General features: G+C 44.3%; 1 protein-coding gene across 5 annotated transcripts in view; it reads right to left on the bottom strand.

The window, feature by feature from the left end:
- Window positions 1-13720, bottom strand: part of LOC148529067 (protein mono-ADP-ribosyltransferase PARP14-like) — a 237958-nt gene that overhangs the window by 20670 nt on the left and 203568 nt on the right. Inside the window, exon 11 of one of the 5 annotated variants that reach the window (XM_088468966.1) lies at window positions 7411-7534. The exons of the other annotated variants lie outside the window; for them this stretch is intronic. Coding sequence (XP_088325092.1) covers window positions 7443-7534 — 92 coding nt within the window. The 3' untranslated portion in view covers window positions 7411-7442. The remainder of the gene's footprint in view (window positions 1-7410; window positions 7535-13720) is intronic. 5 annotated transcript variants of the gene reach the window in all.

The following is a 13720-nucleotide window of genomic DNA, read 5'->3' as shown; positions in this document are numbered from 1 at the left end:
TTCTCAAGAAATCATCTTGGGACTTCCCTGGTTACGCCAACATAATCCCAGGATAGACTGGTGTTCAATGCAGATTCTTTCATGGGGAACTGACTGTCAGAAAGCCTGTCTTCCCAAAATACGACCTGTAAGCAAGACAGCTTCGTTACCATCTCCAGCTATTCCCGAGGAGTACCAGATATTCTCTGATGTTTTTTCCGAGCAACAGGCGAACGTCTTTCCTCCCCACAAAGAATGGGACTGTCCTATCGAGCTGCTGCCTGACAAGATGCCACCCCGTGGTTGCACCTATCCTCTATTCGTGCCCGAGACTCAAGCCATGTCAGAGTACATCCAGGACAACCTAGCAAAGGGATTTATTCAACCTTCCACCTCTCCCGCTGGAGCCGGCTTCTTATTCGTTGGCAAGAAAGATGGAGGCCTAAGACCTTGTATAGATTACTGGGGCCTCAATGATATATTACAATTAAGAATCGGTATCCTCTTCCCCTGATCACAGAATTGTTTGACAGAGTTAAAGGGTCCATCATATTCTCAAAGCTGGATCTGAGAGGTGCTTATAATCTTATCCGCATTCGTGCTGGCAATGAATGGAAGACCGCCTTTAATACTAGAGATGGACACTTTGAATACCTTGTGATGCCCTTTGGGTTGTGCAATGCCCCTGCCATGTTTCAGGGCTTTGTTAATGAGATTTTTCGGGACCTGCTGTACGTCTCGGTTGTAGTTTACCTGGACGATATATTGATTTTTTCGTCTTCCGTAACAAAACATCATGAACATGTGAAGGAAGTATTGTCCAGTCTGAGAAAGAACCACCTTTACTGCAAACTGGAGAAATGTGTCTTTGGGGTTCCCAGTGTGCCATTCCTTGGTTAAGTTATCTCTGGCTCCAGTCTAGAAATGGACCCCAAGAAGGTGCAGGCGATTTTGGATTGGTCCCGTCCTCAAACTTTGAAAGCCATCCAGAGATTGCTTGGGTTCGCCAACTACTATAGACATTTTATTAAAATTTTCATCATTATTGGCTCCTATTACCACGCTGACCCGAAAAGACGCTAATCCTGCTCTATGGCCACTTGAGGCAGAGACTGCCTTCCAACTTAAAACAGGCATTTATTTCAGCTCCAGTCTTACGACAACCAGATTTGGATAGGCCGCTTCTAGTGGAAGTGGCTGCGTCTTCAGAGGTCGTGGGTGCAGTTCTTTCCCAGTGTTATGATGATAATCGAGTTCCTCCCTGTGGGTTCTTCTCCAAGAAGTTTTCTCCTGCCGAGAGAAATTATGCTATTGGTGAGTAAGAACTTTTAGCAGTAAAGTTAGCATTAAAAGTATGGAGATACCTGCTGGAAGAGGCCAAGTTTCCCTTCACTGTCTTCACAGACCATAGAAATCTTCTCTTCCTCAAGAATCTTCAGTGCGTGAGTCCTCGTTTGGCCTGATGGGCGATATTTTTTGCTCGGTTCCAGTTCACCCTGACCTTCCGGTCTGGAGCCCTTAATAAAAAGGCAGATGCCCTGTCCAGATCTTTCCGCTGTGATGACAAATCAGAGAATCAACAAAATACCCCTGTTTTGGAGTCAAGAGTCTTCGCCACCTTACAGCTACAGCCTCCTACAGGGAAGTCCTTTGTGGCTCCAGAGTTAAGGAAGCAGCTCCTCACCTGGGCTCATTCCTCTCGCTTTGCAGGTCACTCAGGTACCGGAAGACCTTGGAATTTTTAAAGAGAGGCTATTGGTGGCCATCCATGAAAGCAGACGTGACGGAATTTATTTCTTCATGTTCTTCGTGTGCCCAGCATAAATCTTCATGTCAGGCACCGACTGGTGAGTTATTGCCACTACCTATTCCATCGCGTCCATGGACGCATCTCTCCATGGACTTCGTCATGGATCTGACGAATTCTCAAGGGTTCACTACCATCTGGGTCGTAGTAGACCGATTCTCTAAAATGGTCCATTACATACCACTAAAGAAATTGCCTTCTGCCCCTGACCTGACTCACTTGTTGGTTCAACATATTTTCTGTCTCCATGGTCTTCCAGCTGAGATAATCTCTGACCGTGGTGTTCATTTAACAGCAAAAATGTGGAGAGACTTATGTTCTGTATTGCAAGTAAAGCTAAATTTTTCTACAGCTTATCACCCACAAAGCAACGGCTCCACTGAGAGGGTTAATCAAGACCTTGAGACCTTCCTGAGGATTTTTACGACATCTTCCCAAGACAATTGGTCTGCATTGCTGCCATGGGCTGAATTTGCTCATAACGCCTCCTACACTCTTCCACGAACCAAACACCATTCCAAGTGGTCTATGGCCTTCATCCTCGGGTCCCTGAATTTCAAAGCCTGCCCGTCTTTGATGTCCACGTTGTAGAAGACACTGTACGGAAATTTGCTTCAATCTGGTCTCAAGTTCGTACTGACCTGGAGAAGACTTCCTCCCGTTACAAATTTCAAGCTGATAAGAAGCGTAGGAAAATACCACGTATCCAAGTTGGAGACCGGGTCTGGTTGTCCACCCGGAACCTACGACTTCGAGTGCATTCCATGTAATTTGCTCCACACTTCATCAGGCCCTTCTCCATCATAGAAGTCATTAACCCCATGGCTTATCGCCTTCAACTACCCCATATCTGAAAATTCCCAATTCCTTTCATGTCTCCCTGTTGAAACCCCTGGTGCTAAACAAATTTCACAGAGTCCTGCCTGCTTCTCCCTGTGTCCAGACTGAAAGGGGCATAGAGTTTGAGGTCTCCCAGGTCTTGGATTCCCATCTCCGCAGATGACATTTGCAGTACCTTCTGGACTGGAGGGGCTACGGCCCAGAGGAACATTGTTGGACAGATGCCAGAGATGTCCATGCTCCTGCACTCATCAAGAGGTTCCATGCAGCCCATCCGGAGAAGCCTGGCGAGTGTCCTGAGGCCACCCATAAGGGGGGGTACTGTCACAGCCAGGGTTTCTCAGCATGGTAGGTTATGGCGGGGGCTCTCTGGCAGCGGTGCTGGTGTTTGGCGATGGGCATTGGCTGCACGTGGTTCTGTGCGAGCACATAGTCACTAGGCCTGGTGAGTTCTGGCGGTGTTTCCATTCCGTTGGCATGGGCGCCACCATCTTGCCTGCGGCCATGTTATTCCAGCTGTCCAATCCTGATAGGTCACGTGCTCATTCTAGCCATTTACAGCGTGGCACTGAGTATTTAGGAAGGTCCAGAGCCTTCCTTCCTTTGCCAGTGCAACGTGTTTCTCAGCTGCAGCTGCGAGAGAGTACCTGTGCCTTACCTGCCTGCCTGCCTGTCTGTTACGCTACTAGCCTGAACCTTGCCTGCTCCAACCTACTGGATTTACCCTGCACCCTCCACATACCGTTCACCTGCCTGAGTACCTGAACATGCTGTTCCCTGCACCTTGCCTCCCTTCACTCCTAGCTGGACTTCATTTACCTCAGCCTGCATTTGTTACAGCTCATCATACCTGCATTCATTACAGCTCACCATATTTGTATACTGGACTGTTCCTGCCTGTCACTATCTGCAAATTTCCCATTAACCCCCACTACAGTTATCAAGTGCACTTTAGTGCTATAGCTGGACTTTTTATTTGCCACTCCCATGTCTTCTAAGTCACTTATTAAAAACTCCACTTTTTCATTTAAGTATGCTTCTGTGTCTGCTCCTATCACCACCCTGGTCCACAACAAATTCAAAACCTCACACTGTTGTAGCAGATAAAACTTGATTAGAGTGAAAAAGACCATTCAGTATTTTTCATTCACTAAGGTCAGAAAAGTGCTTCAGCCAACATGTTATTCCAGTGTCATAATGACCACAGTAATACGGTATATGGAGTAGTTTGTAAAACAAGCAGATGGCAGCCCTAGACCCAATAGAGGATTGGATGGCCACAGCTAATTGACTCATCCAGCCCATAGGGGAAAGGAAAGAAACCACCTTAGAGGTATAATGCTGTGCCTGCAAGAATGACAAGTCGGGAGAATGTAAAAAAGGGGAGAAGAGTCTGAGATAAAGATAATGGACGTTGTGATGATAAATCTGTATGGTGACAGACTGCATTAAGAACATTGGAAGCCCAAAATGTGAAAGGAGAGGAGACAGAACCATGCTAACAGCTGACATTACCCAACAGAGGAAGGAATAAGGAAAAATGTAAAAAGCACACTAAGGGCCTGATTCAGCAAGGAATGCATGGATGCAGACGCACGTATCCAGCCGCTGTGAGAATATGCTAATGATTGCATACGCACAGCAATCGCAGCACAAAGATGCAGACACCCAGCACGCCCCCTTTACCCACTGCTAAAGTCCGTACTGATGCGCAAGGCTGAGAAAACATCAGGAACATCAAGTAACTTCGGATCCGCACGCAGACTAAAGGTAGACCTGACCCTGCCGCAGGAGTTGAGAGACTTCATGCACGCAGAGGGACGCCATCTCAGTGGCTAATTTATTCCTGCGTTCGGCCGACCACTCCCAGTAACCACCCACAAATGGCACTTCCTGTCAATCACTTTTCCCTGGGTCTGAGTATTCACTGCGCTCACTTTTGCAGATGCAATGACCGGTTCGCGAATGCACACTGCGACCCAGATGCATGCGCAGACCACGATCATCAGCCGATTGCGTGCATCTGCATCCATGTGATCCTTGCTGAATCGGGCCCTAAGTCCATATCGGGAAGAAAGGATTTCTCAATCAAATAAGTAGTATATAAATTGGAATATGAAATCCAATCGTTAATATGCCTGAAAATAGCCGCATAATTATACAATGCCATATTTTGGAAATTAATTCCACCCTAAAATCTATTGCATTGCAGCAATCGCAAATTGAGTCGATGTTTCTTCTTCTTCCAAATAAATTGCCGAAAGGCTGCATCAATTCACTTAACATCTGTTTTAGTAAGAACTACAGGCAAGACCTGCAAAGGGTACAGTAGCTTGGGAAAAGTGACTAATTTAAGAAGATTGGCTCTGCCCAAATTAGACAACTGTAAGTGTTACTGGTCATCCAATTTCTTAAGGAGTGTATCCAAAACATTTTTTACATTTATTGTGTATAAATCATGGACATTCTTGGGAAGGGGAATTCACCAATAAGGAATATTCATTGGTACCCATTGTAAACCACCCAAACTTAGACTATCTCTACGGAGTGAGGTACTTAGGGTCATTGCTAGTGATTTAGTAAGATTTATTGTAAAACCCATGATTCTACAAAAATAATCTAAGTTAGTAAGAAGGGAGATTGAGGGTTGGAAATAAAAAGAAGATCATCAGCAAAGACTGAGACCTTAACCTTTGCCTGCCCAAAGGGAATACCTCAAAATAGGGACCAAGATTGTAAAATACGTAATAAGGGATCGAGGACCAAATTAACAAGTAGGGGGGTTGATGGGCATCCCTGTCTGGTTCCTCTAAACCAGGGGTCTTCAAACTTGGCCCTCCAGATGCTGTGGAACTACACATCCCAGCATGCACTGCACATAGTTTTAGCATGCTGTTATATCAAAAAGGTGGCAGTGCATGCTGGGATGTGTAGTTCCACAGCAGCTGGAGGGCCAAGTTTGAAGACCCCTACTCTAAACATTTGAATAGGGTCACCCAGAAGACCATTTATCAACAAATTTGTATGAGGAGAAGTATCAAAATATTTAATTATATTAATAAAGGAAGAGCCAAAGTCTCGCAGTTGTGATACTGAATAAAGGTGGGGCCACAAAATTTTGTCAAAAGCCTTTTCGGCATCTAAACTTAATAGCTTATTGGAAGAATGGCTTGAAGTGGAAGGTAAGTACAAAGCCGACACAGCTAAGCGAACATTTTCAACTATATCTCTCATGGGTGAACCCAAATTAATGCTGAGAAAGAAGAGAAGGAATAATAGATTGTAAGCAAGTGGCAAATATTTTAGACAAAATTTTGTAGTCTTGATTTCAAAGGGTGATAGGTCTGTAGGAATTTAGGGAATCAAGGTCTTTATTAGGCTTCAATAAAAGAATTGTGTAAGCATTGTTAAAAGTAGGATACTGTAGGCCTCCTTCTTGAATTTGCTGAAAAACATTGGTATGAAGTTATTAAGTAATATTTTAAGATTTTATAATAGTTGCCATTAAAGTAGGGATGAGCGGGTTCGGATTTCTGAAATCCGAACCCCCCCGAGCCCCCCCGTTCCGAGCCAGGAACAGAGTCCGGCTCGGGTTTTCCCACCTGGCTCGGATCTGAAATCGAGGCAAAATGTCATCATACCACTGTCGGATTATCACAGGTTTTGGATTGTATAAAAGTTCCCCGCGTCTGCGCCATTTTTCACTCCAGCTGTGGACAGTGAAGAGGGAGGGTGGTGGTTTGCTGTGCTAGTGCTGCTGTTATCCATAGTGTCCAAAGTCCATAGGGGCTGGCTGGGCTGTGTTGTGGAGTGCTGCTGTCCCATAAAGGCTGTAGTCCTAAAGGGGTGCTGTAGTGTTGTCAAGGGGGTGCTCTGTTCATCAGGGGTGCTCCCCCCAAGTGCAAAAAACATATATTGTGTGCGCATTAGCCGCACGTGCATCAACAAAGTAGCAGCGTCAAGCATGCGCCTGTGTCATAAGTCAAGGGCCGGTTGGTCTGTTGAAGGGTGGTGTAACCCCCAAAGTGCTCCAAAAAAAAAAATCTGTTTCTGTGTTAGTGACTTGTGTGTGCCTTAGCCACACGTGCATCAACAAAGTAGGCACACCCCCCTTTTCCTTGCCGGCTGGACTCCACTAACAACATCGGTGGTGAGACAGCATGCACACTCCCCACCAGAGCGTCCACAGCAGTGGCTGCCACCTTCAATCTAAGGCAACAACCCAAGCACCAGCAGCGGACTGGAGTACAAGCAAGGACCGGGAAGCCCCACACAAGCAAAGACACTCGGATGTGCCGTAGATACAATAAGGACACCAACATCACAGCATGATGACATAAGAGGTGCACGCACCTAACACGGAAACCTGCAACTTTGTATCCAATACAGCAGCATTGACGAGCTGACACATTTTAATTGTGACAAAAAATACTTAGTAGAATCCTACCTCTTTCTACTAAGCAAAGTTTTCCTGGACCACCTCACAAATTATATGGACTTATATTGACTATATTAGTTTAAAAACTGTATTTATTTTTACCCATATAGTATTTCTATGTCTGTTTTACCTTTTTAACACATATATACCTTTCTTAATTAATTTATACTAAGACCTTTATAATATTATTTTTTTAGTACCAATTTACTTGTGCATGACACTGTCTATATTTTATTGTATCTTATCTTGCATTTCATACTTATTAAACATTAAGAAAATACACACCACTGTATACCAATTATTAATCATATGTTGCGCTAACAAATAGACACACAACTACTTTTACCTTATATTATATTCTTGGTGATAACGGGGAAATCACCAGTGTATATAGCTGCAGCATAAACTCAATTTTCCATATCCTATTCCCAAGTAGCGCATTACACCACTATATACATCTATAGGAGAGTCTGCATACAGATTTATAAAATAGAAATGAAAAAAAATGGATTATGTCAGCAGGTGAAGTAACAACATTATTAGTATCAGTGTCAAGCTATTTCATGGAAATAAGTATTCTTGTTGTAGTCTATCCTAAATTTGGCTTCCTTCAAAAGAAAAGTTTATGCTGAAGAAAGAGATTTTTATTGTCAGCAGTTGTAAATCTAAGGTAATGACAATAGATGTCTTTTAGGCGAACTTGAAGAGTGTTGAAATCAGATTTATAGGCACGTTTAAGTTTAGCTGCATAGGAAATCACATGACCTCACATCACCGCTTTGGAGGACTCCCAAAATAAAACAGGGTCCTCCCAATGTTCAAGGTTATCGTCTATATATTCTCACCATTTGTTCTTCAGATATGTCTGAAAATTATCGTTTTGAGACAAAAAGAGGGAGAAGCGCCAAAAGCGGGACATGTGCCAAGGATTAATTCTAGATAAATCAAAAAGTATAGGGACATGGTCCAAGATAATGATAGAGTCTATGAGTGCATTATGAACGCAAGAAAATAATGAATCAGCCACCAGCAGGTAATCGATTCTTGTAAATACATCATGGACCCAGGAGTGAAATGAATAATCCCTGCAAGAAGGATTATGCAATCTCCAGGGATCAACTATATCGTGATGGGAACACAAAATATCAATACCATTTGTTCGTTGTTGAGAGGTGGTATGAGGTTGAGCTGAATGGTCTAGGAGAGGGTCACTGAGGGAATTGAAATCTCCACCAACAATTAAATTAGGGGCATCATGTTTTATAAGTAGATTGAAATTTTTTTAGTAAAAAGCTAAAATTTGGTGTATTGGGAGCGTAAATATTAAAAATGGTAAAATTTTCACTATGGATTGATAGACGCATCTACAGGAAACAACCATTTTTATCTGGCAACACCTCAATAATATTGTATTTAAGATTTCTATGAAACAAAATAGCCACTCCTCTTTTCTTTTTATTAAAGGAAGCTGAAACACATTCCTGAATCCAAGTGCTTTTAAGGTAGCCTGGGGGCCTTGTAGCCAGTGCATTGCTTGCAATAATACAATATCAGGGGCTAAACGTTTAAGATATGACAAAACCCGACCTCGTTTGATAGCAGAATTAAGCCCAGCCACATTCCATAACACAAATCTCAGAGAAGTAGAGGCTACTTGAGGGACTAGGTTTGAGGATGTAGCAGGGGCCTTCATCCAATTCCAGTTCTAGGGAAATCAAAAATGACAAACTTACAAAATAAAAGAATACCCATCTCATCCCTACAAGTAAAACAGGCACAATCATTGCAAAAAAAAAAAAAAAGGTTCTCGATAAAAAAAATAAAAAAAAGGGGGCCAAAGGCGATCGGGACTGAGAAAAAAGGAAAAAGAGGAAAAAGAATATAAACAGAAGAATATGTAAACAAAGAACATCTAGAAGAAAAAATACCTAGAAACAGTATCAGGCATAGTAAACCATCAAAACATATGTATCAAAGTACTGGAACTTTATCCAAACTTAAACAAGGATATAAAGAATGAGTATAAGCACAAATTAGCAAATGAATCCCAGAAAACAGTATATAATCTCATCCATTTGGAGATGGATTTGTAGAGGAGTTTTTTTTTGCTGGAATCTTAAAATGAGCTCTAGCCAGGTCAAGGCTGTCATACATAGAGGGTATCCAATTAGGCCTGAACATTGTTCGGGCGCTAATGGATAGCCGCGATCGGCAAAAAACTGACTTTTCGCCGATTATCCCAGTTTTTCCCCAATGTTTTTTTTCACCATATCCTATTATTTTGGTCGAAATAATAGGATAGTTCTCCCGAAAACATATAGGACTCACGGTAATCTTGCGGACCTGTGTATTTTCACCATTTAGGTGGTGAAAATACTGCACTTATTGTGCATTATTTTTCGGGACAAATAAGATCCCGAAAAACATCCACGATAAGTGCCAGCATCAGGTGGCACTACGGGGCTAATAGGATAGCCCCGCCGCGATCAATTAGCAGGGCTACTTTAGGGCAGCTAATTGGATACCCCCCATAGTTGGTTTACCATCAACGAACACCCTCAGTTTGGCAGGGTATGGAAGGGTGAATTTTGTATTTTGGGCAAAAAGATAGTTACAAATCGGGGAAAATTCTGTTTCTGAACCACGGAATTAGAGACATTAAAATGTAGAAGTTACGCACTTTTAGGATGCTCTGTTTCCGTAAGCCATTAGTATGTTTTTCTTGTCATGGAAACTTAGAAATTCGGCAATGGGTGGGATTGGGTTGAATGAGAGCCACAGTCAGGACCTATACGATGAGCACTTTCAATTGACACTGCTCCTGAGGTAGTTGGGACAGTAAAGGCCTTGTTAGTGATGCGACCCGGTGGAGTGTCGGCATTGGCAAGTGCATACACACTTGATGATAACTGGACCGACAGTGTGAGAGCCAATGATGCATGCAAGTCCAACGGGCTATGTCATGGATGACACGCGGCAGCACGCATTAGTGACACAGTGGATACACACTAGACAAAGAGCCAGATATGTCGTCCGATCCAGTCGGATCGACCAACATATCGTCTAGTGTGTACCTGGCATGAGAGCTTGAATTATTGGACCTGGGTATACCAATAAATCTAAGGTTATTACATCTATCCCAGTTCTCAAGAACATCAATTTTAGAAGTTGAGAATGTAATCTGCTGAGATTGTGATTCAACCGTGTGACACCTCAGGAGAAAGGGACGGTAGAAATGGTGAAGAAGAGAAGTCTTGAGATTCAGAGGGAGGTGATTGAGCCATCTGTCCATGGGGTCTTTTGTTAATTTTTTGACTTGCCATTGGGATCAGTGAAAGATTTGGTTATATATTTGTCCATAATACGGACACAATATTTGGCTAGAAACTAGAGATGAGCGGGTTCGGATTTCTGAACTCCGAACGCCCCCCGAGCACTCACCCCGCCCCCCCGATCCGAGCTGGATCCATGTCAGGTTCGAGGTTTCCCACCTGGCTCAGATCTGAAATAGAGGCAAAACGTCATCATCCTGCTGTCTGATTCTCTCAGGTTTTGGATTCTATAAAAGATCCCAGCGTTGGCGCCATTTTCACTCCGGCTGTGGACAGTGAAGAGGGAGGTTGGGAGTTTGCTGTGCTGGTGCTGCTGTTGTCCATAGGGGCTGTGTCCACTCCAAAGTCCATTGGGGCTGGCTGGGCTGTGTTGTGCAGTCTGTTATCCATAGGGGCTGTGTCCACTCCAAAGTCCATAGGGGCTGGCTGGGCTGTGTTGTGCAGTGTCCCATATAGGCTGTAGTCCTAAAGGGGTGCTGTAGTGTTGTCCAGGGGGTGCTCTGTCCATCCCCCCAAGTGCAATAAAAATAATATTTTTTTTTCTGTTTGTGTGCGCATTAGCATTAACAAAGAAGCGTGCGCCTGTGTCATAAGTAAAGGGCCGGCTGGCTCGTCTGTTGAAGGATGGTGTAACCCCCAAAGTGCCTGAAAACTGTTTGTGACTTGTGTGCAGTGCCCCATAAAGGCTGTAGTCCTTAAGGGGTGCTGTAGTGTTGTCCACGGGGTGCTCTGTCCCTCAAGGGATTCTTTTTATTCTGTTTGTGTGCGCTGTAGCCGCACGTGCATCAACAAAGTAGCAGCGCCAAGCGTGGGCCTGTGTCATAAGTAAAGGGCCGGCTGGCTCGTCTGTTGAAGGATGGTGTAACCCCCAAAGTGCCTGAAATTTTTTTTTTTCTGTGTTTGTGACTTGTGTGCACTGTAGCCGCCCGTGCATCAACAAAGTAGCACCAAGCATGCGCCTGTGTCATAAGTAAAGGGCCGGCTGGCTTGTCTGTTGAAGGGTGGTGTAACCCCCAAAGTGCCTGAAAAAAAAGTATATATTTTTTTCTTCGTTTGTGACTTGTGTGCGCTGTAGCCGCACGTGCATCAACAAAGTAGCAGCGCCAAGCGTGCGCCTGTGTCATAAGTAAAGGGTGACCTGGCTCGTTTGTTGAAGGATGGTGTAACCCCCAAAGTGCCTGAAATTTTTTTTTTTTCTGTGTTTGTGACTTGTGTGCACTGTAGCCGCCCATGCATCAACAAAGTAGCGCCAAGCATGCGCCTGTGTCATAAGTAAAGGGCCGGCTGGCTTGTCTGTTGAAGGGTGGTGTAACCCCCAAAGTGCCTGAAAAAAAAGTATATATTTTTTTCTTTGTTTGTGATTTGTGTGCGCTGTAGCCGCACGTGCATCAACAAAGTAGCAGCGCCAAGCGTGCGCCTGTGTCATAAGTAAAGGGTGACCTGGCTCATTTGTTGAAGGGTGGTGTAACCACCAAAGTGCTCCAAAAAAATAAAAAATAAATATTTTTCTGTGTTTGTGTGCGCCTTAGCCGCACATATATCAATATCACATAAATGGAGGACAAAAATTTGTCCGATAAAAATAAAATAGGGAAAGATCAAGAACCACTTCCTCCTAGTGCTGAAAGTGCTGCCACTAGTCATGACAGACGATAACATGCCATCAACGTCGTCTGCCAAGGCAAATGCCCAATGTCATAGTAGAGGGCACATACAATCCCAAATGACAAAGTTCGAAAATGACCTTAAAAATTTTTTTAAATTGTCTGAGGAGAAATGTAAACTTTCCAATATGCCATTTACGACACGGAGTGGCAAGGAACGGCTAAGGTCCTCCTCTATGTTCATGACTAGTGGTTCAGCTTCACATGACGATGAAAGCCATCCTCCCACTAGAAAAATGAAGTTAAGCTGGCAAAAGCACAGCAGAGAACTGTGCACTCTAATTCTAAGAAGATATCACAAATCCCCATGGAGAGTGCAAGTGTGGTGACAGCTGCGATGCCTGACCTTCCCAACACTGGATGGGAAGAGGTGGCTTCTTCCACCATTTGCACACCCTCTGCAAGTGCTGGAAGGAGCACCCACAGTCCACTTGCTGATATTCAAATTGAAGATGTCACTGTTGAAGTAGAACAGGATGAGGCTAATGGTGTAACTGGCGCTGAGGAGGAAGTTGACGAGGAGGATTCTGATGGTGAGGTGGTTTATTTAAATCAGGCACCGGGGGAGACAGTTGATGTCCGTGGGATGAAAAATCCCATCATGGTCATGCCTGGGCAGAAGACCAAACATTCCACCTCTTTGGTCTGGATATATTTCTATCCAAATCCGGACAACAACTATCTTGCCATATGTATCGTATGTAAAGGTGGAATAAGTAGGGGCAGGGACCTAGGAACATCCTCCCTTATACGTCACCTGCTGCACGTTCATAGAAAAGTTACTGTCAGGTTCAGAAACTGTGGCTAAGACCACAAGCAGTCCAGGGACACATCTATCCCTTTGTTCTGTTGTATCCAAGTGCCTGCAAACTGCACCATCAACTCCCTCCTCGTCAATTTCCTCCTCAGTCAGGATGGGAAGTAGCCCTGCAGGCCATGTCTGACTCTCCTATCCGGGATTCCTCGGGAGGACCCTGCATTTCTACGCCTACTGCTGCCGCTGCTGCTGCTGGGAGTCGTTCATCATCCCAGAGAGGAAGTAGGAACACCACTACTTCTTTTACTAAGCAATTGACCCTCCAGCAGTCCTTAGCGAGGAGGATGAAGTACAACAGCAGTCATCCTGAAGCAAAGCGGATAACTGAGGCCTTGACAGCTATGTTAGTGTTAGACGTGCATGCGGTATCCGCCATTAGTGCAGTGTGATTTAGACAATTGATGGAGGTAGTGTGCCCCCGGTACCAAATCCCATCTAGATTCCACTTCACTAGGCAGGCGATACCAAGAATGTACAGAGAAGTCAGAAAAACTGTCCTCAGTGTCCTAATAAATGCGGTTGTACCCAAAGTCCACTTAACCACGGACATTTGGACAAGTGGAACGGGGCAGACTGAGGACTATATGACAGTAACAGCCCGCTGGGTAGATGTATCGCCTTATGCAGCAACAACATCAGCATCACCAGTAGCAGCATCTCCGAAACGCCAGCTCGTTCCAAGGCAAGCTATGCTGTGTATCACCGGTTTCAGTAAGAGGCACACCGCCGACAACCTCTTAGAGAAACTGAGGGAAATGGCTTAACCACTGAGACTCTCCTGGGGATTTGTGATATCCGACAATGCCACCAATATTGTGCGTGCATTACATCTGGGCAAATTCC

Source organism: Taudactylus pleione, unplaced genomic scaffold (genome assembly GCF_031769625.1).
Source record: "Taudactylus pleione unplaced genomic scaffold, aTauple2 ptg000087l, whole genome shotgun sequence".
In the NCBI taxonomy this organism is placed as follows: domain Eukaryota; kingdom Metazoa; phylum Chordata; class Amphibia; order Anura; family Myobatrachidae; genus Taudactylus; species Taudactylus pleione.
The sequence above is the reverse complement of the archived record's forward strand: the minus strand, read 5'-3'. Positions and strand labels throughout refer to the sequence as shown.